At 33.8% G+C, this 26598-nt stretch overlaps 1 protein-coding gene across 5 annotated transcripts in view; it reads left to right on the forward strand.

Annotated features, from left to right (window-relative positions):
* The window catches only part of LOC149805454 (synaptotagmin-16-like), a 103878-nt gene extending 88756 nt beyond the window's left edge, over positions 1-15122 (forward strand). For all 5 annotated transcript variants that reach the window (XM_089950049.1, XM_089950047.1, XM_089950048.1 and 2 more), the window contains 3 exons: positions 2186-2375; positions 5770-5982; positions 8497-15122. In XM_089950049.1, coding sequence (XP_089806175.1) covers positions 2186-2375; positions 5770-5982; positions 8497-8597 — 504 coding nt within the window. In that variant the 3' untranslated portion in view covers positions 8598-15122. The remainder of the gene's footprint in view (positions 1-2185; positions 2376-5769; positions 5983-8496) is intronic.
* The last annotated feature ends 11476 nt before the right edge of the window (positions 15123-26598 follow it).

The following is a 26598-nucleotide window of genomic DNA, read 5'->3' on the forward strand; positions in this document are numbered from 1 at the left end:
TTGGAAGGAAATAATGTGTCATATATAAGACAAAGAAACAAGAAAGTATTTCAGATTTTATAAGAAAGAGCAACATTTTGTGTCTTACAACTATGAGTAAATGTTTTGGGTTTTTTTCTTCAAATCTCCAAGCATTTGTCTTTCTGTGTTTCATAACGTTGAGAAAATGTCCGTCAGTAACTTTTCTATAAAATAGATATCCAGATGATTTGTCATCATATTGTTTGTTCCTGAGCACGATGATATGACTTGTCTTACAATGATATGACTTGTCTTTTCTGTTTTTCAAGGAAGTAAAAATTCTAAACTTTGGTATTCTCAGATGACTTTGATCTGATTTGGATGTTTGCATACAGCTTTTGTTGTTATTGTTGTTGTAGGTTTTAACACCATTTCTCAGCACAGTATAGGTTATACATGGCAGCCAGTATAAATGGTGGAGGAAGAACCTGGACACCCCCAAAATGAACCACTGACCCACGAGAAGCTACTGACAAGCTTTCTCACATAACCACATTAGCTGATTTTGAGATTTGAACTCATACAGAGAAAGATGAGATGGCAGTGATCCATAACAGTGAGCACTTTCAATCAGTTGGAGATAACTTATTTATTTTCTTTTATGGAGAATGTCTTTTTTGCATGTCTTGTGTGTGTTTGTGTGATTTGGATTGTTAACATAGCTTTAACAGTTTTTAAGTCATATTGCTACAATGTCTGCAGTGTGGCAGTTAATAGTGATGTCTAGCACTGGGGCATCGTGTCACAGACATGTAGCATGATGTCCTACCCAGTCACATTATCCTGACACCAGGCCAACCAATCCTGACACTAACCTCTTAATGCTGAGCACCAAGTGAGGCAGCTGTTAGTACCAATTTTACAAGTCTTTCTTATGACTTGGTCGGGGATCGAACCCACGACCTCCCGCATCCGAAGCGGATGCTCAGACTATTAGGCTACCAGATCGGTATGCATACTTAGTAAAGGTTAAGTTGCTTATATTGCATCAAGTATAACGGTTACTGGCACATTTGTCATCAACTGTGTTGTTGGTTTTTGGGCTGTAAATTCTATTTTAACTGAAGGCTGTTCACATATTTTACCTTTCCTGGAAGATTTTGTTCAAAATGATTAAACAGGTAAGGGGGCGCTCACCAGTTATTATGTACTTTTGAGAGAGTGACATATGTAAGATGAAGTTGTTTGCATTTAAAACATGCACAGTGGAGAGAATGTTTGCATACCTCTATGCAACATTAATGTAATGTGGATGATATTTCTTTGGATATTGTACTTTTGGAAATTGTACATGATCTAAGCACACTGCTAACTAAAATGACTGTTCCCTTGTGCTAAAATATCAGCCTGAATTAGTCTAAAGTACACTATCCATTGCAGCTATTAAAATAAGGAAAATGAATTTTGCCAGACTAGACAATACCAACTTCTGAAAGTGCAATGAATGAATTACCAAATATATAAAATGTAAAAAGAGTTATCAGCTCTTTTTTATACAATTTACCTCCCATTTTCAGGAAATGAAAATGACCAAGTGGAGCTAGCACTTTTTTTGAAAGGTGCACATCTGGAGTAAGGTCAAACTGTATACTCAATAACCCATAGTACATCCATCAATCATACACCAAAGTAAAGGGAATTAAAGGTTCTTTGAATTACACCTAAGATATACAAGGTCTTTTTTAAATAACCAGTATAATCAGTGAGGAAGGCCGGGGAAATTCTTTTTCTTTAAAATTCTAACCCTATGCAAAATACAAAATTGTTGAGTGCCACCTAAAATAAAAGTATAATTATTTATATTCAATTATGGAAAATCATAATCTAATATTTTGTTGGTTTTTTTTAAAAATTTAAACAGTTGTAATATTTGTATTAATTGTCACACCAGTATACAATATATATGTGCTTATAAATAAAGTCCAGCTGCAAAATAACATTGACCCAGATCTGTCATTGCATGATTTGATGGCGGATCTAGGTCATTGCTTTTTGTCAGGAGCATTCAGTAGAACAAACAACATAGATCTTGATAATGTATCAGCAGGGTCCATGTTGTTTGCAGTTGGGATCAGCTTATAAGCAAGTATATATGGTAAATCATTTTGTCCTTGACCCTTACAAGAGTAATACTTACTAATATTGAATATTTATAATTGCATAGCATGGTGACTCAGCAGGGGATGTGATGAGCTTGTCCCGCAGTGATAGCGCTTCCTCCACACAGTCCTTACAACATGGTGGAATGCCTGAACTCCTCCTTGGCTTGTCATACAATGGCACAACAGGCCGACTAACTGTGGAGGTCATCAAGGGGAGTAACTTCAGAAACATGGCAATGAACAGGCCACCAGGTTTGTGTATTATGTAATAACAGTTATATATAGATGAATTGCATTATAACCCTTTTTCTATCTGAAGCATAGAGATGTGGCTTATTTTATCAGGGTTCATATGGTCTTTGAAGGTCTTTGAGAGTTTGGGAAAATTGAGGTAGCATTTTCAAGACCTTGAAAGTTTGGGAAAATCAAGGAGATTACTTTGAAAATTGAAATAAACCCCAAAATTTTTATTTCTTTCCAGAATCACGAATAAAATTGTCCAAAGTTGTTAGATTCGGATGTATAGTCTGACTAAACAAATCTGTTTGTTTGTACCCCCCCCCCCACAGATTTAAATAATGGAAATATTTCATGTGATAAACAGGGCAAGGAACTTAGTCAATTCATTCATTGATTTATAATTTCTAACCTGACTGTCAGTAGATTGGCCCTAACACCATCATAATCTGCACGTTTCATGCTTAACAAAAGTTTTCAATATAATAGACGGACATGCTCAAGATCCATTTCCAGTTCCTGAACAAGTCCATTTTTAGCAAAGGGGTGTGTGCACGACTACAGATATACATACATGTGTCATCTGCTTCTGATATTTACAATGTCAAATCAAGCCAAGGAAAAGAATGACAACAGCAAATTTGTCTTTCACGTGGATTTAACGAGCAGTTTAATTTCTTTGTTCACATGTGCAAAGGGATATAATTCCAAACTCTCAATGTTATGGTAATTTATGGAATCATCTGGCAGCTACTGAATAGGATGAACTACGTCATTATGTTGTCTGATGGAAATAAAGTAGCAGATAGTGTACGCAGTATGGTGCCATGTTAGTATGGAAAGTCCGTTAAGCATGCACGATGCTAGGGATGCCCGTATTAGTGCCATTCTGGTCACAGTCAGGTTATAAATCAGTGATTCAGTTTACTTAGTTCTGTGCACCTTTTATCACATTAAATATTTTCCTAATTGAAATCAATGGGGGAGGCAAGTTTTCCTGGTTTCTTTCTTTTGATAACCCATTCAGTTTCATTGCCACTGCAATAACAAATGAGCATTTGTTTGGCCATCCAAACTTGGCCTTCGCGGCGACTTCAGTAACACATGCACTCTTCACTCTTCATCAAAGCGAGCCGGCTACACCCTTCAACAAAGGCAGTCAGCACCAAAACTATTTTCAGCATGTTTTTTTGTTTTCTAATTTCATGGTGTTTGTTTTTCATAATCATATAATTATATATGTTTGTAGGTGTCATCTAATTTGTAAAGCGCTTAGGGCTTCTAAAGATTAGGCGCTATACAAAGTCCTCATTATTATTATTATTATTAGTATTATTACTATTATTATTATTATTATTATAATCACAAATAAAATTGCCTAAGGTCATTAGATTCTGATGTAATTAGTTTTCCAGACTTCTTTCTTTTGATGAATCATTCAATTTAATTGAACGAGTCCATCAGCTTTGGCCAATCAGAATGTTCATTACACTAATTCACGTTTTTTTTCAAGACTGTTCAGCCAATTGAATTTTGGTTATTTTGAACAAGTGCCCACTCTGTGTAGAAAGTGCGAGAAAGTAACACACGCTCAAGGATTCAAACTTTGTTCAGTCAATTTACATCTTCAGTTTTGTTTCACCTCGTGCTTAAAAATGCCAGGTCTTTTCTCTTTCAACGATACATGGCTTGAACAAGAGAAATACAAGGAATGGCTGAAAAAGTATAAAACATATAAACAAAAGGCATTTTGTACATTGTGTAAAAAAATTATCATCTTGGCTTCGATGGGAGGAGCCCTTACAAATCATGCCAAAAGTAAGATGCAATTTAATACACAGTAACTACACACTGTTATGAATTATGTATGAGGCAGGAAGAGAAGTAGAGTCCCAATGTGATTTAATATTGACTCAGTATGGAATATTATTGGATGAATTATCCAATCAGACAATCATCCCTTGAAATTCTTCAGTAGAACAGATGACAGTCTTGATGAAGTGTTTTATTCCATCCTTTCCAAAAGAAAGGAATATGTTGAACTTTGGAATGTTTTCTAGAAAATGTTGTTGTCACGTAGGCAGGCAACAGTGGAGAGAGGATTTTCTGTCAACAAACAGGTATTTGTTTTGAATGGCTAATCATTGACACAATGAGAAAAGCAGGTGGACCTTTGGAAATCATCATTAGCAATTAAATGATTACATACGCCTCCTCTGCAAGACATAAGTACCATGCCTATCTGGATAAGAAGAAAGCAGAGGAGGAGCATGAGGAGAAAATCAGAAAGGAAAGAAACGGGAGTTAGCCATGGATGGAGTGGCAGAACTTAAAGATAAAAGGCTGCATCTTGAAGCAGACATTGCCAGCCCACATGCTTCCTCTGTTCAGAAGGCAGAAGAAGCAGAATTAAAAGGACTCATTGTGCTTGTAACAGAGTCAAATGCTTTTAGGAGAAGAGCAGAGGAAAGGATGACAGTGGTGGCTTCTCTTTCCAAAATGATTGAAAAGAAAAAAACAGCAACTATTATAATGCATTTAAACCAGTACTCTCATAACATATACAATCAACAACATCAGAATAGATTTCTACAGAAATCATTCTACTGATATGGATTTCATGGTCAACAGACTTTGCATTTGGCTAATAGGCAGACGTCAGCCATTTTTGGCTAGTAGACGATGTATTTGGCTAATAAGCAGACGTCAGCCAATTTTGACCAATAGACAATGCATTTGGCTAATAGGCATATGTCAGACCATGCATTTGGCTATTAGGCAGATATCAGCCAGTTTTGGCCAACAGACCTTGCATTTGGCTAATAGGCAGATATCAGCCATTTTTGGCCAACAGACCATGCATTTGGCTATTAGGCAGATGTCAGCTATTTTTGGCCAACAGACCATGCACTTGGCTAATAGGTAGATATCAGCCATTTTTGGCCAGTAGACAATGCATTTGGCTATTAGGCAGATGTCAGCTATTTTTGGCCAACAGACCTTGCATTTGGCTAATAGGCAGATATCAGCCATTTTTGGCCAGTAGACAATGTATTTGGCTAATAGACAGACGTCAGCCATTTTTGGCCAGTAAACAATGCATTTATCTATTTGGCAGATGTCGACCATTTTTGGCCAACAGACTTCGCATTTGGCTGATAGGCATATGTCAGCCATTTTTGGTCAGTAGACAATGCATGTGGCTATTAGGCAAATGTCAGCCATTTTTGGCCAACAGACCTTACATTTGGCTATTAGGCAGACATCAGCTATATTTTACCAATAGATCATGTATTTGGCTAATAGGCATATGTCAGCCATTTGAGCTATCTCAGCCTAACTTGAGTATCTTGTTCTTTATAATATCAGAAAAAAAGTTTCACGTTTTTAGTCTTTTCTTTTCTTTCAGATACTTATGTAAAAATAACCTTGATGAACTCCAGTGGACAAGAGGTGGCACACAGCAAAACATCAATAAGAAGAGGTCAGCCAAATCCATTATTCAAGGAAACATTTATGTTCCAGGTGGCACTTTTCCAGTTGGCTGACACAACCCTCATGGTGTCTGTATATAATAAGAGGTCTATGAAGAAGAAAGAAATGATTGGCTGGTTTGCTTTAGGTAACTTGTGTGTGTGTGTGTGTATATATATATATATATATATATATATATAATTATTATTATTAATATAATCGTTTTTTTTATTTTTCTTCATACCTATATTGTGAATATATAAGATTTTCCGTCATGCACCATAATGCTTGTTATATATATTGATACAAGAGTTAAATGGTAGGAAGAAAAACAAGCATTTTGTGATCAAAAGCAATAAATGGAAACTCATTAATCTTTTAGGAATGAAAATATTTTTTTGCTAAGATATTTGACTTACCAGCATTTGCTTTTCTGCAGAGTTATGTCTCTTGTCAGCATTATGGAAACAGTATGTTGTTTCTCTTAATTTGTCTTACTGTTATGGTTTGCTGTGGTGAAGTAGTTTATAAAAGTAAAAAATATAATCCACTGCAGCAGATTAAATCATCTCAAAGCAAAGTGGGAGGTTGATTGACTATTTTAATCTTCTAGGCTACACAAAAATTAGTGTATAATAAAATGAAAAGTTTGATTTCATGCATTATTTACTTGTTCTTCTGGTACAAAAAAAAGATATAGTTTACTCTTGGCTTACCCATTCATTAAAATATCATAAATATGTGTGTGTGTGTGTGTGTGTGTGTGTGTGTGTGGTTTCAATATATGAATACTTGAGCAGAAATTTCACTGTCTTGCAAAGAAATTATAACCAATGATATAATACACAATGTTTCCACTGGTACATATGTGATATGTACAGAAATCACTTGGATTAAGGTTTTGATCTTTCAGAGATTAGATATATTTAAAATATAGGTAACTGATACCTAATTAGAAAAAGCTGCTTATTGACAGTTATTCCCAACATGATTTTTTAAAGAGTATTCAGTCACTTAAACAAGCCCCCCTCTTGTCACTGTTGATATCCATCCCTTTCCAAATTTTTCTTAGGTCTCTCAGTAACACGTGCCCTCACTAATGCCATGATCTACATTTTTTTACCCTGTTATACACAGTTATTGAGGTAGAGGTTTTTCTTGTAAATTTTTGACAGTAGTTACTGTAAAAAAGATTGATTTAACAAGTACTCAACACATGTTCAGTGGATGATTTTCCTGCAATATTCTAATAAAATGAAACCATTACATCAGAAAAAAATTGATTTTTACCCACCAGGAAATCAAATATTTGCTAAAATTAAATAAAACTAAAATATTATGATTGACAGTACAGAAATGCATTGCCTTGCATGCACGCATGCTAACCCTGTACCTTCTAAATTAGGCATACATCTCCCTCCCTTCCAAAGGGATGGAATGTAGTCCATTTGTCTGTTACCAGTTTTTTCTTTCCACACAATAACTAGAATTGTCTATGATTAATAATTACCAAACTCTGTGGATGTCTTGTACTTGTGGTAAAGAAGAACTCTAATGATTTGTGTGCCAAGGTCACCTTGACTGAAGGAAGTAAAATGGTTTCCTCACAATAACTTGAGTTCCTTACAATTTACACTTTCCAAACTGGATGGCTGAGATAAGGAAGAATGCTGTTGGTTTTGGGGTCAAAAGTTAAGGTAGCTGACAAAGAAAACAATAGTTTCTGCCCAATAACTTGAGTTCAGCACCATCTTCAGTGACCAACATTTTGTGGATGGTTTTCACCTGATGTAAAAAAGAACCATATCAATCTCAGATATCAAGGTCAAAGGTCAGGGTCACTATCTGATGGAAGGAAACTTTGTTGGTGGCTTACACATGGGATAAGAAAGACATATATAGATCTTAAGGTCAACAGATCTGTTACAACTCTAGGGTTTTAAACTCTATAACAGAAAGAAGCAAAACCAACAAGTGTAGTAAAATTGGCAAATAATTTATTTCTCTAAGCTACAAAGTGAAAATTTAAGAGACACTTACAGTCTTGTTTATTAAATCACAAATGATCTTGAATGTCCTTATGTACCACAATGATACAGTCCACAATGTCTTTTAATGAGTTCTTAATAATCCCAAAGTAGTGCTTTAGACCAAAACAAAGTCAGTTAACACTTTGTAATTCCAATGAATAATTAAAATAATTAATTCTTCTCAGACTAAATCTCAACACAACTATAGACTTTTATCATAGATTCCAAAGACTGATATGAAACAGAAATGAACCTACCAAACCTCACTATATACAAACTTCACTTGACTTGTGACATAATAGATTTCCTATCGAAAACCCACTAACTCATAAACAGTGTCAGGTCTTGAATCAAATAAGCATCTTGTTTACTTCTTAGAAGCATGATAAAAGTCAGGTAGGCTTTAACGCCACATTCCTCAATCACAGACAAAAATTAAGCACACAGTATAGATCTACATAACACTTGTCTTGCCTTAGTCAGCAGAACTCTATATTTTCATAATGCTGTTCACAGGCAAAAAAATTCATGTTCTTTGTCACTCTTGTACCTGAAATGTTATTGCTCTAACTTTTTACCAGATTGATGGTATCTCCAATCTAGAGCACTGTAAACTAACTTTTATGTTTCAGGTTTAAAAAGTAGTGGAGAAGAGGAAGCATCCCACTGGGCAGACATGAGAGAGAGTAAAGGGGAAATGGTGTGTAGATGGCATGTTCTACTGGAGTCATAGCACAGCTTAGACATCTGTATTTATGCTTAATCAGCATAGTTATATATGCCAGTGTAGCTGGGATGTTCATCTCGCTATATGCTAAGAGTTTCAATCCTGTATTTCCACCTTGATTCTGTGTAAGATATGTATTCTCAGCAGTAGATTGAGAATGAATGTAGTCCATTAGTAGTAGTAGTTGTTGTACTATTTGCTTTCCTGTGTAAGAACAACCAGTCATTTCAGCCTTTGAGAACTGACTCATTGTCTCAGAGAGTAATTCAGACTGGTTCAGGGAATGATTAATAATACAAAATAATAATACAGAAGAATACTACAATTGTAGTCCAGACGTGGGTTAATTTATTTTAAAAAATTTCATTGATTCTAAATGGGGGTCATGTACAAGTGAGAAACAAAATCACAGCACAATTTCTTGTCAAATACACAACAAATATTGTAATGTCTCCTTCATCCTCCTTCCCACCCCCCACCCCTTCCAACCCCTAGGGTGAAAGATATATTGGTTTTGTGTTCTCCATCCATCACACTTTCTTATAAGCAAGATAGTTAAATTCTAAATATCAGATTTGGTCTCATTTTACTTAATAGCCTCAATGAAATCAAACCAGACAAATTTTGATATTTAGGTTTCATGAGTGGGTCATAAACATGATTAGATTCTGGAAACTGTGCTTTTAGTTTTAAATTCTGTACACTTTTTTAACTGTTTTGACTTGTACTTTATGAACAGAAAGTCACAATGCAAGCACAAACATGCCTCCTCCCTTCTTATACTCTCTAATTGGTCCTAAACAGAAATGGTGCTTTCCTGAGGTTTAGTATGACAACCACATAGGCCTTCATGTAAATCTTGTTATTGCTACTCCTTCAAGATGGATTTCAACATGGGTTTTCACTGAAAGTCTTCTTATGATATCTAATTGGTCCTAAATGAAAATGGTGCTGATCAAATTCCAAAATAGCTGCTAAGCAGCCATCTTGAAAATCTTATCATTACTCCTCCAAAACAAAAAGTCCTACTGACATGGCATTTTCCCCAGGAGACTTCTTATGATATCTGATTGGTTCTATATAAAATTGGACTAGTTGGTGGTTTTAATTAAAAATAGGCCAGTTGGTGGTTCAAGTTAAAAATGAGCCAGTTGGTGGTTCAAGTTAAAAATGAGCCAGTTGGTGGTTAAATTGCTTACCTTTTCAGATCACTCATGTCTCACTGTTCATATGGGTTCGAGTCTCAGCTTGGTCAACACGTATTAGAGAGAAAGTTTGCCAGCAGTTTCCTATTGGTTGATGGTTCTTCTCGAGTTCTTCCTCGACCAAATATACTGGCTGCTCTTTATAACCTATCATGTGCTGAATAAAGGAGTTTAACCTACAAAATGGAAGCAGACCTTATGTGGCTGGACACATCAACATTGTGCTTTCAGCAGAAAACTTCTTAGGATGTCTTGCTTATCCTAAATGGAAATGGTGTCAATCAGATGTCTGTCCAGAATGGCCACCATTACAACCAACTTGGAAATATTATTATTGCTACTCCTCCAAAATGGAGTCATATCAACATGGGGTTTTCACCAGAATTATTATAACGTCATGTTGGTTCTAGATTAAACTGGTACTGATCTAATGTTCAGTTTGACCAATATGATAACTAGTTGTTCCTAAATGAAAATGTTGCCAATCATAGATCCAAAATGGCTGCCATGAGGGGTTATTGAAAATCTTGATGATAGTTTTCCTCCAGAAGGGATGTTCATATTGACATATGGTTTTCACCAAAAGACTTAGAATAATGCATTCCTGGTCTTAAATGTAAATGGTGCCAATTAGGACAGCTAATTAAAAGTCTTATTAGGGGTGAAGAATATCAGAGATGCTTTTAACACTTGGCAGTTAAAGGAAGAAATGAACTAATCTTCATTTCAAGGAATTTATTCACTTCTAGGTGTTCTTGTTTACTAACTGAACAAATTAAATTTGGTAATCTTATTTGTATTAATATTTAGGTGAGTTGATTAGATTTTCAGGTCATTACAGCAATTTGTCCATTTTTGTTTAAATTTTGATCAGTTGGGGCATAGACTTTATGATAAAAACTATGAGTGTATGATTTGTTTCCAAAACCCATTTGAGGCAGATGAATGAAGTTTGTTATACATGCTTGTTGATATACACAGATGATGTAAATACAGCAATTATTACTGGTAAAAGCTTTTTTTAGATTTTTCTATTTTAGTTTTTATACCGGTGTTTTCAGTCATCATTGTTCAACAAACACAAATCTGTTGTTTCTTTGGTGGGCTCCAAGATTTCAGCACCTTGTCTGCTTTTTTTGAGAAATAAGAAACTATCATATTTTCTGCAAAGTTTAAGCTATATGTATGGCTCCTTAAATTGATCAAACTGTTTTGATAAGAGAGAGACTTCAGTAAGGACCATAAAAATCAGACACTTTCTATGACATACTCCAAGCTGAATGCCATTTGACTCACCTTGCTATATCACATTCCTAACCAATGCCTTTTGACTCACCTTGCCATATCACACTCCTAACTGAATGCCATTAGACTCACCTTGCTGTATCACACTCATAACCAAATTCCATTTTATTCACCTTGCCAGGGAGGAGGTATGATTGGGATATTGGGGTAGAGACAGTTTTGGCTTGCAAAAAGCACATCTCTTCTAATTGTGTATTCTTTTAGTGTAAAATCTGAATCCTGGCTGTTTTCTTGAAAATATGTCTAAAAGGATGTAGTAAGTTCCTATGTGAAGCAGTAGGCCATAATGAAGGAAATACTTTAATTATACATTAAAATTCTTGGACTCCAATTTAAACAGAAATTGGTGTATCCAAAAATGTTTAGATATTGGGGAGTCCTTCTCCTTGGGGATATCTATGAGTTGTTCTTTTATTTTCACATAAATTTCCCTTTTGGTCTCTCCTATATATTCTTTGCCACAAATGTGGCAAGTGAGTAAGTAAACAATGTTATGTGTAGTACAATGACTTGGTGGTGTATTTGAGGTTTGAATAAGTGCTTTTGAAGAATTTGTATTTATCCATTTTCATGATGACAGTATTGCAGACCAGTACTTTATGTGAGTGATTTATCCATACAACTAGAGTGTTTAAAACCTAGTTCTTATTGTATAGTTACGTAATTTTCAGCCAATTACGTGTACAAGAACTTGTGAATTTTGGAAGGCGTCCAATAAAGTAAGTTGGACAATAGATGAAAGGGGCAAGATTGCACACTGGTGAAAGTGATTATCCTTGCCATTATGGGAAGATAACCCTTATCATACACTTTATGATACTTCTGAATAGCATTGTGTAGATCAAAACTGTTTTTATGTCTCACTTTTCTGTGAGAACTTTATTTTCATGGGTTTCATATTTTGTGGGTAGGGTTGAAAATACATATTCAAGGGTACCTAATTTAGTGGATCTCTCATTTACATAAAAAGCCCAAAAAGAAATGATGCATATGTTTCGGTAAACAGTTATATATTCACATTCATTTCAGTGCTTTTTGAGCAATCAGGTTTAATAGATATTGCAGTAATAAGTTTTTTAATTAGTAGCTCATTGCTAACATCTTTGTCCTAAATGTGGAGATCTTTAAGAAAATGCCAACTTCTTTTTCCACACATGACTGAGCTAACACATTTTATACAACTATTGTAATTTTCATTAATTATGTTCTTGGATGTTCATAAAGACCACTATCAAAGCATAAAGTTCTAAAACATGTGGGTTTTGGCACTTGAACAAAGACCTTAACTCAGCAGAATCAAATGGCAGTAGCTAAAATGCTTTGATTAATTGGAAAACAATTCTTCCAGAAATATTTTAATTAGCTGTATGATTTTGATGCCAGGATTTGTTGATGTTGCATGACCACTCAGTCTCATCTTTTGTAGATGCAGTTTAAACTCTACTTTGCATTACTGAAACTTGTTACTTGAAAGTGCTTGTGACTCTAATAAACATGTTACTTAAAGTGCTTCTGCCTCAAATAAACTTGTCAAGGTGCTTGTGCCTCAGATAAGCTTGTCAAGATGCTTGTGCCTCAAATAAGCTTGTCAGAGCGCTTGTGCCTCAAATAAGCTTGTCAAGATGCTTGGGCCTCAACTAAGCTTGTCAAGGTACTTGGGCCTGTCAAGGTGCTTGTGCCTCAAATAAGCTTGTCAAGGTCCTTATGCCTCAAATAAGCATGTTAAAGGTCCTTGTGCCTCAAATAAGCTTGTCAAAGGTCCTTGTGCCTCAAATAAGCTTGTTAAAGGTCCTTGTGCCTCAAATAAGCTTGTTAAAGGTCCTTGTGCCTCAGATAAGCTTGTTAAAGGTCCTTGTGCCTCAAATAAGCTTGTTAAAGGTCCTTGTGCTCAAATAAGCTTGTTAAAGGTCCTTGTGTCTCAAATAAGCTTGTTAAAGGTCCTTGTGCCTCACATAAGCTTGTTAAAGGTCCTTGTGCCTCAAATAAACTTGTTAAAGGTCCATGTGCCTCAAATAAGCTTGGTAAAGGTCCTTGTGCCTCAAATAAGCTTGTTAAAGGTCCATGTGCCTCAAATAAGCTTGTTAAAGGTCCTTGTGCCTCGGATAAGCTTGTTAAAGGTCCTTGTGCCTCAAATAATCATGTTAAAGGTCTTTGTGCCTCAAATAAGCTTGTTAAAGGTCAATGTGCCTCAAATAAGCTTGTTAAAGGTCCATGTGCCTCAAATAATCATGTTAAAGGTCCTTGTGCCTCAAATAAGCTTGTTAAAGGTCCATGTGCCTCAAATAATCATGTTAAAGGTCCTTGTGCCTCAAATAAGCTTGTTACTCAAGATGCCTCTGCTTTTTAAAAGCTGTTTCTGTTCAGCCTGTGACAGTAATTATATTCTGTAACCTGCTATACAACACTCGAAATTGTCCTTGGCACATGATAATGGTCAAGTTGGCAAAGAGATCCATAACATGCTGATCCTGTCTGTATTTTTTAGCATTCCTTTGTTAATGTTACATGTGATCTGATACATTGTGGCTCAATTAGCTAATCAAAACCTTTTAATGTTAAATGACTAGGAATCAAATTTTTCCAGTGTAGACAGTGTGCATTATTCTGACTTCACCAGACAGAAAATGATGGTCATCTTTTGATTGCTTATTAGCATGTACACTGCCACATTTTGTTATCCAGAATATAACTAAAGCTAACAACAATGTTTTAAAAAAACATAATTTTCAAAGACACAGTTTATGCATACATGCCAACTACTATATTACACTTTTGGCATAACCAATAAACCTTTTTTCCAACTATTGTACTACACTTTTGTCATAACCAATAAACCTTTTTTCCAGCTACTGTACACACTTTTGGCATAACCAATAAACCTTTTTTCAACTACTGTACTACACTTTTGGCATAATCAATAAACCTTTTTTCCAACTACTGGTACTGTACTACACTTTTGGCATAATCAATACAGTTTTTTGCCAACTACTGTACTACACTTTTGGCATAATCATTACACTTGTTTGCCAACTATTGTACTACACTTTTGGCATAATCATTACACCTTTTTTCTAACTACTGTTCTACACTTTTGGCATAATCATTACACTTTTTTGCCAACTACTGTACACACTTTTGGCACAACCAATAAACCTTTTTTCCAACTACTGTACTACACTTTTGGCATAATCAATAAACCTTTTTTCCAACTACTGTACACACTTTTGGCATAACCAATACATCTTTTTTCCAACTACCGTACTACACTTTTGGCATAACCAATAAACCTTTTTTCCAACTTCTGTACTACACTTTTGGCATAATCATTACACTTTTTTGCCAACTACTGTACTACACTTTTGGCATAACCAATAAACCTTTTTTCCAACTACATGTACTGTACACACTTTTGGCATAACCAATAAACCTTTTTTCCAACTACTGTACTACACTTTTGGCATAATCATTACACTTTTTTGGCACATTAAAAAAATAAAGCAATAATAATTTGTGTCTATTATTTTTATTATCATCTCTTAAATCTCACACCACATAAATCTGAGACTTTTCTATATAAAAAAGATGACTGCTGAATAATAATAATAGCAAGAGCAAATTAGTCTAGCATTACATACATGCACTTTCCTTATTTTCTGTTTATAGCAACTGTATATGTCACATTTCAAAGAAAACATGGGTTTCTTCATTTTGAAAACTTGTTTCACAGACATTAATTCCCCCAGTTTGAAGAACAATTCTAAAGTGTGTTTAACCTATCTATTTTATGAGAAGATTAGGTGTCTACCAGAAAATTTAAGATTATTTTGTTCCTTTGTTATCTGAATTCGTGATTATGGATGCTGCATGCTGTAAAATTTGCATACAGTTTTCATTCTGATTCTTGTAACTAATCAAGTTATTCATTCACAGCTGTAAATTAAACTGTGTTAGACGCATTATTTATTAACCATTTTGATTTACTGCTTCATTAAAATATACATTATTGAAGTATTTAAAATTATGTGCTGTTTGATTAAGTGTCTTTGAATTTCTTTCATTGTATCGATGTTCAGCTCTATTCCACCAAGACTAGAAGAGCTTATGTGATGGCTCATTGGCTGGTGTCTGACTTTGCACCTTTTGTTGGCACAGTTTGGTTTCACTACTCCATCTAGATAGGAGTGTACTTGGAAGAAAGTCATGAAACAGTTTCAGCTTGAGGCCTAGTCAGTCCTAGGTGGTGCTTCTCTTAAATAGAGTATTTTGAAAATCTTGTTATTGCTACTTTTTCTGAATGGATTGTTGTGTCATTATGGGTTTGTTTCACTCAAAATATATTTAGTTCATTCTAAACCAAAATGGTGTTGATCTGACTTCCAGTATGGCCACTGAGGCAACTATCTTCAAAGACTTATGGCACTTGTTCTCCATTTGGTAATAATGAAAAGAGTGCCAATCAGACTGCCAATGTGGCCACAATTGTTGCCATGTTCTTGGCCTTAAATGAAAATGGTACTGGTCCAAAATCCAGCATCACTACTGTGGAAGCCATTATAAAAAGCTTGTCATCACTACTGAAATAGATGTCTGTGTCAGCAATGGGGTTTTCACAAACAGACTTGTTGTGGTGTGTACTGGTTGTTTCTAAATGAAAAGGTGTCAGTCCAACCTCCAGTGCGGCCATTTTGAATATTTTATCACTGCTTCTAAACAGATGGACATATTGACATGGGTTTTCATTGTAAGACTTTTTACCATATGCATGTATAATTGAACCTGTAAATTGAAATGGTGCAAATCAGACCTTCAGTAGTCATGGTGGCAGTCTTGTAAATCTTGCTATAACGTCTTGTCTTGAAGGGATTGTTGTATTAACATAAGGTTTACACTAAATATTTGTCACTATATCTAATTAGTCTGAAATGAAAATGATATCAATATGACCTCCCAAATGGTCACCACAGCTGCCATTGTGAATAATCTATTTTTGAACAGATGGTCTTATTGGCATGTTTTTTTGAGGGGGAGGGGCAGGGATTGGAAGTTATTAGGGTTTGGGATTTGCTTGATGTTGATACAACTTCCAAAATGGCTTCCTTGATGACAAACTTGAAAGGTTACTCATCCTAATGGGTGGGCTTATCAACATTGGGTTGCAATGAAAACGCGATAGCAATATGAGCTGGTTCGGAATGAAATTATCATTATCTGACCACCTAAATGGTACATAGTAACCATATGGTAAACCTTGTCTTCCCTCGCCTTTTTGAAGAATAGTGGGGAACATAGTATTACTGCTTCCATCTATCCAGATGTCCATCCATCCATCATACGTTCCCTTGTGCTCTATAATTTTAAAGTCATTTGAGATTAAAGGATAAAACACGTTTTATTTTGCACCACACATCACAGGCTGCCAGTTAGAGACTATCTAATTTTCTTGGAGGGAGGAGGTGGGTATTTTAAAAATATCTTGATGTAAAAGAAAAACAATATTTGATTTCAAATTTTTTTGGGGCCAACCCGAAAATTAAATGGTGGGTCCCATAGTACACAAGAGACGATCGTTGGGAAAAATGGAGGAGACCAAACCACATTCATCAACAGGTGCCTCATTTTTGCAGACTCACTAAAAAGGGTACAGGAAAAAGAGATTCCCCTCCTGGAAGTCTCCCATTTACCTCTAATGACTCTCTTCTCTGACTGTCCACTAACAGTCTTCCTGTGTGTGCCAGGCTCTATATTTTCTTCAAAGTTGGATCGACCTTTTACTGATAAACAAACGGGTATTTCAAGTCATTTTGAAAGGACTTAAGATTATCAGTAGGCTAGGGTGAACAGACCACTTGCTTTAAAGTCCATTTATGAAAAATAAAACTTCCTACGAAAAATGAAAATGTAAGCGTAATAATGTCAAACTGAAGCCTCTAACCGAAACCAAGAGTTTCTCTAATTGGGTTATTTCTTTTTTGTTATTTCATCTTTGACATTGGTGTTTTTCTAAATTTTTATGCGTGTTTTTGTTTACCTTTTGGACAATCATTTTTGGTCGCACTCTCCCTGCTGCTGTAATGTGTGAGTAATTAAGTCATCATTATATCAGTCTCTCAACGAAAGATTTTATCAAGATCTATACAATATTGCGACTGATGTATTGTTATAAATCCGTGTCGGGTAGCTTGTGCTTTTGAAAAAAGTTTTTGAACTTAATCATGTCCATGTCCCCGCAACACCAGGTCTGATGAATATTTCACAGAGTATGTGTATCAACTCCATTAAACACAACTAAAATATTGCCGTTATCTCTGATCATGTTAGGAATTTGTGTATATCACCGAGTAACATATATCACATAGGTGTTTTTCTGTCTGCCTTGAGAAAACGTCTGAGCTGGATTTGATTGTTTGTCCTGCATCACATCATTGTATACTACAGATATAAATCCATCGAGGTCATCTACAGATGGGGCTTCATCAATATCAGTGAAAAAATCAATTTAATTGCTGTCCTCGTCCAACAGTTTTGCGTTTTTATTAAAATCTTTTAAGTGCATCATAACATCATTGATCATCTACAGCTGGTGCCACTAAATATAACTTTTCCCACTTGAGCCATCTCATTATCAGATTAAGTAATAATTGTATCTTACCAGACCCAGATGGACTAATGATAATTGTTCTGATAGAATTTGGTAGCGCTGGATGATGTTTTACTGGCTCATTCTTTCATGTCACTGAGAAATCAATGATATCCTTGTTGTACAAATATAATAAATAATATGCATTTATATTGTGTTCGATGTGGAGCATCGACCCCCACAAGTGGATTAACAATAATAGTAACAAAAAATAAAAAGCGTGCGCTTGCAGGCAAGTGTGTGAAATGTGGTACAAAAAAATATAAATCTATTTCATCGCCTATGAAGACAGGTGGTGATATTGCTGCTTCATTAGGATATTGCTGCTTCACTGGGAAAATTACCAGAACCTTAGTGGGCGAAGTATCCAGGAGAAAACATCTTCCCAGATATAATTATTGTGGTCCTGGAACTCCACTTGATATCCAACTTGACGAGCGAGATCAACCAAGACCTGGAGAGTATCCAATAAATGCGATTGGTCAAGCATGTCACGTTCATGATGTAGCATATAAAAATCAAAATCTACAACGACATATTGCAGATGTGAAATTGATTCACTTGTTAAATTCTATATAAAAAAATTCTTGGAGAAAAATTTGCTAGCTTCCTAGTAAGATCTGCGATGAAAGGTAAACTAACATTAGGGGCTGCAAATTAATCAACCAATTATTATTATAATGGAATCGATTTATTATAGTCAAAGAGGATATTGGAGGGGTAAAGCAGCAATTAGTAAACTTGCTGATGCAGCAAATGTCACATGTTCTGTTGCTGCAAAATGGTTAGCACAACAGGCGATATGGCAAATTTATCTTCCACTGCCAAAAACAATTCAGCGTGCACATTTTAATGTCAGCACCCCCAGTGAAGTTCATCAAGCAGATATTTTATTTTTACCACATGATACCGTTAAAATTGGTAGACATCAATTGCGTATATGCAAATACGCATTGAGTGTTGTTGACTTTGCAAGTAGATATAAAGAAGCAGAACCACTATCAACTAAAACAGCAGCTGAAGTATCTGCTTTTGGACTAATTTATCATTGAGCACCCTTGTGATGGCCACTTTTATTACAGGTTGATCCTGGCAATGAAGTTCTTGGTGCAGGATCATCTCTGGTGAAAGAAAGATAATGTCAAAATTAGATGAGAACATATCACAATTCATTGTGATCAGGCAATTGTGGAGTGATTTAATCGAACACTTGCTGAGAGATTGTTTGGCTATCAATATGTGAAGGAAATAATTCAGAAAGATATGAGATCTCATGAATGGGTTGTATGACTGCCAGGTGTAATAGCTGCATTAAATGAAATTACTCGTGCGATTTCTATGAAACCCATTAATGCAATTACAAAAAAACATATACCAGTAGAACAACATGACTTTTCAAAACAATCAGTACTAGGTAATGTGACTGTCAGATGTTTATATGAACCTGGTGAACTTGAAGGTGGTAGAAAAAAAGAGCGACTGATAATATTTGTAGTATTAAAACACATAAAAATTTCAGCATGGTAAGATCCATGGAAGACCTGCAATCTACAGATTAGATTCAGCTGCTCCTGAGCGTGGATTTGTACGTGAGCAATTACAAGTAATTCCTGAAGACACACAATTACAACCGCGTTTGTAAACTAGCACCTCGACGTCGATTACGTTCATAACAGGTCAGCATCACATTTTCGCGGGTATGACCAAAATTACTGTTAATTCTATCTACGGCAAATTGTCTTCGATTATTATTTGAATACTGCCACAACATTACTGTGTTACAGCATGCACAATGATTATTTTGTTGTTGTTTCAGCGTCGTGATAAATTCAACATCAAGATCAAAGTTGCGTTTATTTTTTTTTGTCACTGTTTATAACTAACCAACCTTTTTCTTACTACATCATCGCTATTGTCAGCAGCAGTTTGATTATTATTTTCTGTAAAGATTATGATAACCCTCCGCAGCTGAGATATTCTTCTGACTCGAGACACTGCGAGATAAACTAAATTTGACCATTCGGTACGATCATCAATAATCCAAATATTAGTATCAGAAATAGTTAATCCTTGCGACGAGTGAATCGTTGTACATATCCTAGAGCCCACGGAGTTTTGTCCCTGACTCCGTCAGGCGTTAACGTGCTCTCAGCAACACTGACAGGAACGTAAACAGTATCATTTAACACAGATTTTGTTTCTCTGACGATCCTGGTATATCAGCTTCAATATTTTGTCACATATCTGCTGGTCGATAACACGATAGTACAGGTAGATTTGAAAAAATTTCTTTATGTAACATAAATAATTGTTGAAGTGTATCACGAACTATCTACTTGCAACTATCAAATCAGCTGGTCTCCATAGATTCCAAAAATTATCAAAAGGAGTTTCTGATATTATTTCACGCACTATTTCACACTGAATTTTATTTTGTTGTAGTCTGGTTAATTTCTTCAACTCTCTTAATTCTGGATCAAGTGCTCTATGACCATCATTTATTTCCTCATAAAAATTACTCAGCTATTTATATGGAGACAATCCATCAAAACATGGCGATTGACCATGATCGCCGCACATTATTACAGCAGTATTTTTTGTCAACTACCAATCAATAAATATTTTTAGTGTTTCTAGAGGCACTGTACACATTTCATCCCAGATAATAATCTTAGAAATATAATTTTCACCCATTCGATCAGGAGTCCATGTATCTCCCTTCCATCGAAAGAAGCTATAATAAGAATGAGATTTAACTCCTCGTTCGTTCATTTCCCTGGCAAGTCTATGTGTAGGTGTTAAAACAACTATATCAAGAGTTTAAAGAACTCTTACGAAATAATTCGGTCACACATGTTGTTTTACCCGAATTTCCCGGTCCATTAAGATAAACAGCCTTATGTGTTGTGACAGGATCATATACCTATGGTGCTGATAATTTTTGATATTCTAGTATTTTTGTAATAAATATTTTTTGTATTTCAACGTCGGCAGATTCAGAATAACTGATTATCGTGTCTTGTTTTATTCTTCATTCACCCCATGGTGCATAAGCGCCTATATGTAATTGTTCTAACAATTGTTCTAAAAATCTTGCATGTTTTTTATTGATATAAACTGGATCTGTAGCGATTATAACGGCAAATTCAGAAAATATGTTTATCATCGATAATAAATTTATCGAAACATACGCAAACATTGAAGATCTTAAATGAGCAAACTGCAGTGACTCACCATCAATATAACTCACAATTGTACCTAATTTAGTTCCATTTAGTTCCATTTGGCAAGAAAACTGTTTCTCGACTTATAAACATATTTGTCTTCGTTTCATCAGCAATTATAAAATCTAGTTCAGCATCATCTATAATTAATCTTGTACAATGTCGTACATGATTATGATCCTCCTTGGGTAAATTTACCAACTATTTTTCTGCCAAGATCTTTTGCGATTTTATTCTCAAAATCGGTTATATCAGGATTTTCATCATCAGAATATTTCTTTTGCTTTGGTAGCCAAACTTGTATTTGCGGACTATATGATATAATTGCTTCACTTCTAACAATATCAATATTTTTACATCAAGCATATACCATAATAATAATTTTGGTGTGCACATTTGTTCTGAAAAGCGTTTGCCAAACTAAACATAACAAACTGGATGAAGATCTTCGGCAAACTTAAATGACTCGATACAAGCGAATCCAGTCAGGGGTCAAAATCTGGTAATGGTCTGATTTTCGTTACTCTGGTCATCTCTTATATTGGATGTCCAAATCGCTCAAAATATTTAGAACACTCTTCCATTCTAAGAAAACTTCTGAGATAACATGCAACCATATCAACCGAGATAAGATCTTTATAATCATAAATGGTATTCCATAATCCACGGTGTCCGTATTTGACACAACTATATATTATATCATCAAGAAAATCAAACCTTGTAGGTTTCCACGAATTTTTCTTTCTAGCAAAAATGAGCCGTGACTGATGGAATTGTAAAGCAATTACTGAGCAAATGTTCATGATCGTAACTGTATATCAGCGCAAGATGATTCTTTTCTTCGAGGAGAGATTCTATTCGATAAATCTCACCAGTAGGTCTTACAAACTGATCAAACTTATTTTCTTTGATACAGATACTTCCACCAGGTTTTATTAATTCATTGATTTCCTTCAGAACTCGGAAATAACTATACTGATACATGATCACTTTTACTTATTTCATTAATAAAATTAAATATATCTCCTTGGTAACATTTAACAGTTCGATCTCGTGGAAATAGTGTTACTGCAGATGTATTGCTCGAACTTCAACAAAAAAGTACACCGTCCCACCATGTCACCACATGTTGGGTATTTTTTGCACTCTTCCGGGGTTGATTATAGGGGAGGGTGTACAGAAATCTGTCGAACGTAGAAAAGGACCCTGTATATGTATTGTGACGTCCTTAGATTTAGGTTAATGCTGTGCCATCAATAGAATTAAGTTCGAGAAGATTGTATGTTGTGCCATCCTTAGAACTAGATGCATGTAATATAATGCTGTAAATGGCTTGATATATGTTGTGCCGTCCTTAGAACTAAGATTGTATATAATATATAATAATATGTAATAACTTTTTGTTTTAAATATATATGTATTATATAATGAATTATGAACATATTAATGATATTATTCTGCAATTAAAAAATTAAAATACGATAGCCAAAAACTTTCTGATCAACTAAATCCTGAAAAAGTTATTTGTGATTTTAAATCATTACTACAACGAAAATTTGAAGATATATACTACCAGCAGATTACAGACTCATTAAGCTCATTCAACAAACTATGTTCCAATCCTTGGCTACAGTCAAATATACAGAAGTTGAACAGTTCGTCTCACTTTCACACGCGATTGAAAAAATAGATCAGAATTAGCTCACGAATACGAAACAAAAATGATATTAACACGCCCGCGAAGCAGGTGAGAAAGATTATGTCTGATCGTGAAAATGAAAGCACTGTCAGTGACAGTGAAAGTTATGGCAGCGAGCGTTTCATCTTTGGTGTAACGGATTGTATAATGAAAACAATGGACAACGTTGCTAGTGATTCTAAAAGTGTTAGTATAATATAATATTTATTCTGATTCAGATTTTTTTATTCAAAATCTGATTTAGATTACAATATTTATTCTGATTATAATATTCATTCTGATTCAGTCCTATAATTATTATTTTAATTACTAATAATTACCCCAACTGATTATGAAATCAGTCATATAATTATTATTTTAAGTACTATATACCCCAACTGTTTATGAAATGAGTCATATAATTATTATTTTAAGTACTATATACCCCAACTGATTATGAAATCAGTCATATAATTATTATTTTAAGTACTATATATCCCCAACTGATTATGAAATCAGTCCTATAATTATTATTTTAAGTACTATATACCCCAACTAATTATGAAATCAGTCCAATAATTATTTTAAGTACTATATACCCAACTGTTTATGAAATCAGTCCTATAGTCATTATTTTAAGTACTATATACCCCAACTAATTATGAAATCAGTCATATAATTATTATTTTAAATACTGAAAAACCCAACTAATTATGAAATCAGTCATATAATTATTATTTTAAGTACTATATACCCCAACTAATTATGAAATCAGTCCTATAATTGCTATTGTAAGTACTATATACCCCAACTAATTATGAAATCAGTCATATAATTATTATTTTAAATATTGAAAAACCCAACTAATTATGAAAGCAGTCCTATAATTATTATTTTAAGTACTATATATCCCAGCCAATTCGATAATCAGTGAAGAATAAGATTTTTTATTTTATTCGGATTATAATTTTTATTCTGATTCTGAAAATAATGTCTTTTTTATTCTAATAAGTTTTTAAAATTCTGAAAATAATATTTATTAATGATGCTAATTTTTTTCTTGCAAAAATTTTAGATTCTGATGAAATTTAGTCAAAAGCATCGTTGTTTCATTGAGTTTAGTCGATTTGTTAGTAGAAAATCTGTTAAATTACTGATTCTCGAAGGGTCAAACCACACGCAGTTCTCTAAGTGATTTCAGGATTGAATGAAAATTTTTTTTAGTTTTGTTCATTTCTTAGTAGAAATTTATTCAGAATCAGATATTAAAAAAAAAACATTACTTCAGACTGTGTTTAATGAGAATTTATCAACAAATCATCAAAATCAATTACAAAAGCGCATGAGGTTGACTCTTCGAGAATCATTAATTTAACAGATCTGCAAAGATCCTTTGATAATAATAATAATAATAATAATAATAATAATAATAATAATAATTATTATTATTATTATTATTATTATTATTATTATTATTATTGCTACTACTATTACTATTATTATTATTATTATTATTATTATTATTATTATTATTATTATTATTTTTATTTTTATTCTGAGAATAATATTTATTATGTAATTTTCTGGTTTTAGTAGAATTTTAACAATTACTAGTACCATTCACCCTAACAAATTATTAAATCTGACTGATTTTCATGACTTTAAGTACCGTTCACCCTATCAAATTATACCCTATCAAATTTCAGAATCAGCGAAGAACAAGATTACAATATTTATTCTGATAATAATATTTATTCTGATCATAATATTTATTATGTAATTTCTGTTTTATTAGGTTTTTAAGTACCATGTACCCTATCAAATTATAAAATCTGACTGATTTTCACAATTACGAGTACCATATACCCTATCAAATTATTAAATCTGACTGATTTTCATGATTTTAGGTACTGTTTACCTGAAATTTGGACGAGAATCAGTAAAAAAAAAATACATTTTGTTATAATATATTTATTTGGTCCTTTGCAAAGTCAAGGTTGAAATAATAATAATAATAATAATTATTATTATTATTATTATTATTATTATTATTATTATTATTATTATTATTATTATGTAATTTTTTATTTTTCGTTTTCGATAAGATTTTTATTATTTTGAGTATTATTTACCCCATCAATTTGATGAAATTGTTTGATAATCTGATTTAATAGGGTAATATACCCATCAATTTGATGAAATTGTTTGCTAATCTGATTAATTTAGGTAATACACCCATCAAATTATAAAATCTAACTAATTTTTGTTATTTTGAATATCATTTTACCCCATTAATTATAAAATCTGACAGATTTTCGTTATTTTGAATATCATTTGCCTAAAAATCTGAGCGAGAATCAGTAAAAAATAAATAAATTTTACATATATATTTTATTTCCCCTGATTATGAACCAGGGTTGAAAATCAATCACTAACGTGAAGATCTTTGATCTCACATACAAATTTATATTCACATTTTTATTTCGTAAATCAAGTAAGTGTCCGGATTGGTCAGTAAGTTTGAAATGTATCCTTGATAATAGCGGATTATGACATCGCAAATAGACCGGATTAATAGGCTCTTGTACAATCAAATATCCAGGAGGTACTTGAGGCGTAAATATATACAGAATATATCCTTGTTGTGCCTGATTTGATTTTTCAAGATCGTTTTGATAGCTGGAGTCAATTAAATAACATACAAAATTAACTGCAATTGTTGATGTTATATTAACAATTCCTGGTGAAATATGACGACCTTCACAGTACGGATCATTGTTATGTTTGAGAATATTTGCTGGTGGGGATATTTTTCTTCATGACTCAACAATTTTTGGAATGTATTCACTGATAAGATCGTTGACTGATTTCTTTTAGTTAGTCGGTTCTAAATTCTGGTATTACGAATGTTGATAATTCTGCTTCGGTTATTTTATAATGTACAGCACTTAATTGTTTATGGTGTTTGCTCGTAAATCTATATTGTTCGAAGATTACAGACTCAATAATAACTAAACTGACATGCTCAAGGTCTGATGTAACTTGATTTAGATTTATTGTTTCAATGATTTGTTGTTTTACGTCGTTATTGTAGTAATGTATGATACTAGAAAGTAAATTTCGTAGAGTATTAAATATAATTTGATGTTCGTTTTTAATTCTTTTAGCACATAAATTAATAAATTCTTCGTTAAGCGTTTCAGAGAAATTAAATAAATCTTCTGGTAGGATAGAAGGAACTCCAAGAACATTTTTGGTAGTAGGTAAAACTTTTGGTTGGCCAGAAAAAATTTCATCAAATTCGAAATGATGATTCCACTATTCCATGGATATTTCTTTCTATATTCTGTGTCCTTTAAGAATATTTTCTTGCCTTTGAAGAATTCGTCGCGTTTTGGTTATGGTGGTCTTTGATGAACACTCGGAATTTCTGGCCATCCTCACATACTTCTTGCCAATCGGGAGATCGATCTTGTTTATTTTTATTTGCAAATACCAGTGAATTATTTGCTGGCAATCCAACAAATGATCTTGATCTTATATTTGGCCAGTTGTTATATACTCATAATTGTGCTAGTGCTATTTCTTTTACTGGAGTTGCAGTTGGAAAGTTAACACTAAATTCAGGATTGGCTGAACTTACTGATATCATCGTAGTTTTTGACGGAGTTATATTAACAATAATCTGTTGTAATGTTGTAATAACTTGTTCGGCGTTGACATTATTATTACTGTTATTATTATTATTATTATTATTATTATTATTATTATTATTATTATTTAAATCAGACGTAGATTCTATCACAGTCATTACATCTTTGTAAATTCCAATCATCTGTGTAAATTCAAGATCTGATATTATTCCATCGCCGAGACTCGATGATAACAACGAAGATAACTTAGAATATGCCATCGTCTACGCGTGTAGTTGTATTATATACTCCTGCGATTTTGTGTT

This window comes from Sinohyriopsis cumingii, chromosome 2 (genome assembly GCF_028554795.1).
Source record: "Sinohyriopsis cumingii isolate HCF-2022 chromosome 2, ASM2855479v2, whole genome shotgun sequence".
Classification (NCBI taxonomy): Eukaryota; Metazoa; Mollusca; class Bivalvia; order Unionida; family Unionidae; genus Sinohyriopsis; species Sinohyriopsis cumingii.